The 5896-nt window shown below is 33.6% G+C and overlaps 2 protein-coding genes across 2 annotated transcripts; one reads left to right on the top strand and one right to left on the bottom strand.

Annotated features, from left to right (window-relative positions):
• The first annotated feature begins 1375 nt into the window (after window positions 1-1375).
• On the top strand, window positions 1376-2513 carry LOC128878919 (proteasome subunit beta type-2-like). The gene is made up of 3 exons (XM_054127594.1): window positions 1376-1600; window positions 1813-2169; window positions 2266-2513. Exons 1-3 carry the CDS (start codon window positions 1510-1512, stop codon window positions 2439-2441), a joined length of 624 nt encoding a protein of 207 aa, XP_053983569.1. The 5' UTR covers window positions 1376-1509; the 3' UTR covers window positions 2442-2513.
• A 63-nt stretch (window positions 2514-2576) lies between these two features.
• On the bottom strand, window positions 2577-5620 carry LOC128878913 (minor histocompatibility antigen H13). The gene is made up of 6 exons (XM_054127582.1): window positions 5369-5620; window positions 4917-5027; window positions 4730-4812; window positions 4460-4634; window positions 3884-4377; window positions 2577-3793 (listed from the first exon to the last, which is right to left on the bottom strand). Exons 1-6 carry the CDS (start codon window positions 5558-5560, stop codon window positions 3715-3717), a joined length of 1134 nt encoding a protein of 377 aa, XP_053983557.1. The 5' UTR covers window positions 5561-5620; the 3' UTR covers window positions 2577-3714.
• Window positions 5621-5896: the final 276 nt, after the last annotated feature.

Genomic DNA, 5896 nt, shown 5'->3' with positions numbered 1-5896 from the left:
TCCATTTCCTGGTATATTTCCCTTTAATATTCCTCCATTTCCTGGTAAATTTCCCTTTAATTTCCCTAAATTTGCAACATTGTTGCAGTCCCAGGAGAAGCTATTTGCAACATTGTGGAAGTTTCGGGAGAAGCGATTTGCAACATTGTTGCAGTCCCGGGAGAAGCTATTTGCGACATTATTAAATTTGCAACATTGTTGCAGTCCCGGGAGAAGCTATTTGCAACATTGTTGAACTCGCAACATTGTGGAAGTTTCGGGAGAAGCGATTTGCAACATTGTTGCAGTCCCGGGAGAAGCGATTTACGACATTATTAAATTTGCAACATTGTTGCAGTCCCGGGAGAAGCTATTTGCAACATTGTTGAACTCGCAACATTGTTGCAGTCCCGGGAGAAGCGATTTGCGACATTGTTGAACTTGCAACATTGTGGAAGTTTCGGGAGAAGCTATTTGCAACATTGTTGAACTCGCAACATTGTTGTAGTCCCGGGAGAAGCCATTCGCAACATTGTTGAAGTTTGCGCGGAGCCGTTGCAACATTGTTAGACTAGGTAATATGACAGATATGAGGCGAAATTATAGAGAAATATCACAGAATGAGGGGAAGTTATAAGGAAATGTACCAGGAAATGCAGGAATATTAAAGGGACATGCGTAAGGTAATGGAGGGAAATTAAAGGGAAATATACCAGGAAACGAAGGGAAATTAAAGGGAAGTATACCAGGAAACGGAAGGAAATTAACAGGAAATATACCAGGAAATGGAGGCAAATTAAAGGGAAATATACCAGGAAATTGAGGAATATTATAGAGAAATGTGTAAGGTAGTAGAGGGAAATTAACGGGATATATACCAGGAAATGGAGGGAAATTAAAAGGAAATGTGTAAGCAAATGAAGGGAATTGAAGGGGAAATGTACCAGGAAATGGAGGGGAAGTAAAGGGAAATGTGTAAGAAAATGAAGGAAAATTAAAGGGATGTACACCAGGAAATGGAGGGAAATTAATGGGAAGTACCGTGAGTTCCTCGTGCCACCTCTTCGCATATCCTGATCTCCTGATACCAGGAGTAAAATTTAAACCAGAATTTGATACGTACCAAAGATTCCTCGTGCCACCTTTTTGTATGCACACAAAAAGCTTTATTCGAAAAACCATTTGGAAAATTAGGATTTTGTCACCCTCAATCTAGAAATTCTGGTTTAATTGCGTATCTAGTATTTGTCATTTGTCCAGCAAGAGAATAAACTTAGATAAACAAAACCACGTGACTTGTTAAGACCAGGCTTACCTATAAATGTAAACATGAAGGATGATGTTTGCGCCCTCTGCTTTGAAAAACACTAGTCTAACAGCCATAAAATATATAGAACATTGATTAACGTTGCTAGACGGTGTTTCAGTGAACTGAAAGCTAACCTTCCAATTCGTGACAGGCAATTTTCAGTATTTTGTATGCTAGTGTTACGATTTCAGCGAAGGTATTGAAAGGAAACACTTATCAAAATGGAATGTTTAATCGGAATACAGTTTAAAGATTTCGTGTTAATTGCGGCCGATATGACTACGGCTCATTCTATCATGGTTATGAAGAACGGTAAGATATTATACTTCGTTCATTACCTCCTGCCAAATGGTTTAATATTTGTTTTTATACGTATCTATTGATTCCATTAGCATTAAAATGGATTAATAATCTATCCTATACAAATTACTATTCTTTTATAATGCATGGTAGAATATAATGTTAGAATGTCTGTACACAAATGCAAGTCATACATATGCATTTCATTAATTTTGTTATTCCAGATGAACAAAAAATTCACAAAATGTCTGATAAACTCGTGATGGGAGTATCAGGAGAATCTGGAGACACAACACAATTCTCAGAATACATAGGAAAAAATATACAACTTTATAAAATGAGGAATGGTTACGAATTGTCTCCAAAAGCTGCTGCCTGTTTCACTAGGAGAAATCTGGCTGATTATCTCAGAAGCAGAACACCGTATTATGTTAATTTATTAATGGCAGGATATGACGATAACGAAGGACCGGAATTATATTTCATTGATTATTTAGCATCTTGTGTTAAAGTGCCTTACGCAGCTCATGGTTATGGAGGTTTCTTCTCAATCTCCATTTTGGATAGATACCACAAATATGGTAATGAAAATTACAGAAATATATATTTTCTCACATCTTATACATAAACAAATTATGTTTTTTATTAAGTATCATATTGACCATTATTTATTACAGATTCAACAGAGGAAGAAGCATATTTACTATTGAAAAAATGCGTTCGAGAAATTCATAAACGATTGATAGTTAATCTTCCAAATTTTAAGGTGCAAAAGATATCCAAGGATGGCATAAAAGAACTGGATCCTATCGCAGCAAAAAACTTGGCTTTAGAAGATGTTGCTGAAGCATAAAGTATCTACTTTTATTAATATTATTTGTAATAATACCATTCTTTTCAAAGAATAAAAATGATCAAAATAAGATTTATCCTATATTCTTTATTACCTAGAAATTAAATATAATTATCAAGGTACAAAGTGTTTGGATTAAAAAAAAGTTGTAGTTTTATTATACTTTCGAAGTCTTTTTTTACAAATTGTTCGAACTATACATATTTTACAAAATGAATGTTTTGTACAATTTGGTCAATAAAAAACATGATTATAATATAGAAATATAGTACGTATTTAACTCAAATACAAATTTCTTGAATAAATTATCATTAACAAATTGGAGGATATTCACTATCTTCATAATTAAACGATACCCGATTATAAAGTGTCAGGCTTATCGCTACTATTTCTTACGGTGTGCATTTATGGAATCATACTTGATTTTAAATTAACAGTCTATGATAATTATGTATACTTTGGAAAACATAAGTAGCATTATACATTATTCCGTATCAATTGGAGTAAATATTTAGGTAATGTTTTGTTGTATTTGTTTGTTGAATTTAACGCACACAGAGTGCCGCGAATCAATCTTAATAATATACATTCCATTTCGCAGAGACATGTAGAATTTTAACTTAAAGATATCTGCACTAGAGATACATTAGTACTATTCAAATACATTTAGACTAATAGTATTTTATTACATTGGACGATTAAATTTTAATGGATATCATCAAATTGCAATTGGATTCATTCAATGTAGTTAAACATATATTACAGTATTCCGAAGGAAAACATTCCAAAGGTTTATAACGACTATATGAAAAATGTAATTCTCGTATTATTCACGTTAAAATCAAAATTATTTTGCACGTGTAGTAGTCATGGGCAATTCTATATTCAAATTTTACTTACAAGAAAACGCGTTTTATTTAGAAATTCCTTCGATAAGCAATATTTTATATTTCCTATACCGATTTAGTTATGCATATAACGCATATTCCTAGGTCTATCAATGTTTGTCAAAAATACTAATCGTAAATTGAATCGAATTCGATTGTAGCGAATTATGTTCTTTAAGGTGATTCAAATATGAAATTATATCTTTGAACGTGCATATAAAACATACGAATGTGTACCTTTTAAGACTTCACAGTTCATGATTGTATAGTTTGAGCGTAAGACATAAATTATTGTTCCTTTTCTCTATGCACGATGAATTTCAAACGATAACAGCATTATACCAATACTGAGGATTCTGTTACACTGATCGTCTTGCATACGAATATTATAATTCTTTTTTTGTTTCTGTTTGCGTTTGTGCAGGTTTTCCTGTCTCTTTTAGAGTAGCCGGATGATCCTCGTAACTAAAAAATAATAGATTATTACCTTTAAAAATTAGTTTCAATTAATACTCTTGAAATAGTCTTAAACTAGGAAATATAAATAATATGTACAGGAACAATGCTTTCAAATCTCCTTTGACCACAGCCAACAGTAGAGGAGTGCCCAAACATGCAGGCACCAAGTACACCAGAGCTGGTTGCGCGTGATTAAACAGATGCATAATGAGCATCGTTGTCAACAGTCCCATGAAGTATGCAAAAAATGTTGCATAGAAATATACGTTTGTTTTCCTGTTTAAACTGTTATCAAATCGCAGCAAAAGTGCAATGAAAATTCCTGGCAAAACAATGTCTCCCAGGCCCAACATGGCAAAGTTGCTGGCAGTGAGACCTTTCTCCAACAAATCTTGGGGAAACACTAGCTTAATTGGCACTTCAAATGATCTTGCAACTGTTACCATCACGTCCGTACCAAATACCCAGAATGCATCATAAAAAAGAAGTCCACAGAGCAAGATGCATCCCGTTGCAACATTGGTCAAATGTAATAATTCAACACCATTGATCGCAAAAGCTATGCCAAATAAATTATTGGCGATCCAATGCTGCAAATTAGAACAATGATACTGTACTTTGTCACAGTGTAGGGGAATTTTAATTCAAAGGAATCTCATTAAACACGCTTACTTTTTTCAATAGATACCAAGCACCGACAAGGGAGCAACATATCAAACAAACGATATCGTGAAGATTAAACTTATAATCGATAATATGATCTGCTTTGTCACCCTCACCCTTGGTAAAAAGTATATGATACTGAGTTTTTGGAATAGCTGCAGGCACCAGTGATGAAATCAATGGACTGTAATTATTTAATACAATTACAATACATATATAATTTGTGAATAACATGACTATATACTATAAATATTGATGTTACTAAGGAATTACTCGTACCTGGTAAGATGACATAAAGCTAGGATACCTAAGAAGAAAAAATAACCAACTAAAAGTAGATTGACATACTCCTTCGGAAATATCTAGAGAATGTTTATAAAAATAACATTAGCCATAATAATTCTGTTATAGGACTAAAGTGACAATATTAAAGCACATGAAACATTTTCAAATATATTCTTCCTACCTTATACAATAAATAAAGACTGGCTAATGTAAAACTGGAAATAAAGGGAAATATCATTGCTTCTTTGCGTGACATTTTTTCTGGCTGTTGTCCACTTTGTTCATATTGTAGCTGTAAAAATGATACATGTTTTATTCATAACGTTCTTCACACAAACTTTTAGATATCTAAGTTTACATTAGACTCTGACTCTTCTATACTAAAAGACAATAAACTATGGGTTCTGGACCAAATTTAAAATACATTTAGATAAATTGACTCAATATATGGATTATATTTCAATATTTGGATTACTTATTTGTACAAGATTTTCAAAATTGAAATATTAGGTCTTTGTCGAAACAAATTTGTTGACTTCTGTTACAGGTCAAACTACAGTACAGCCTAATCGCAATGGTGCCAAAATTTCCTTAAAGAATAGGTGTAAAACATATGTTAAATGCGTGGCTAACCTGAGTTTCCTTATGGTGTTTAACAGCTCGGTAACTACCGAAGAAAATCGGCAAAATGGCCATAATTATTAGGCTGCCATAAGCAATAGCCATTCCCTCGGGTGACGAGGGCAATCTTTTCGTCGTTGGATCGTCATTTTTCGTCACATTTTCACTGATCTGGGCAACGATATCGTTTACTTCACTTGCCATTTTGGAACCGTCGACACGACACGAGTGACACGACCAGACACGACTGTGTGCAAGCACCAGTCACTAGTAATCCCACGCGCAGTGATATACTAAAAATAGGTTGACTAGTGGCGCCATCGGTGGGAAAACGCCCAAGTTTGTAGTGAAAATAGTCCTCACTGTTTCTGTAAGATGGCGCCACCGATACATTTAATCAATTATTCTTTATATTTCATAAATACATAACTCATATAATTCTTTGCTTTATACCACTACAATATATTAGATAATATGTCAAATTTATAGTTTGTATGAATAATTATTTAATGCAGCAATAACTATGGACCCTTGAGTTAG

The sequence above is a fragment of the Hylaeus volcanicus genome, chromosome 6 (genome assembly GCF_026283585.1).
Source record: "Hylaeus volcanicus isolate JK05 chromosome 6, UHH_iyHylVolc1.0_haploid, whole genome shotgun sequence".
NCBI classification, from domain to species: domain Eukaryota; kingdom Metazoa; phylum Arthropoda; class Insecta; order Hymenoptera; family Colletidae; genus Hylaeus; species Hylaeus volcanicus.
This window is presented reverse-complemented; position numbering and strand designations above follow the sequence as displayed.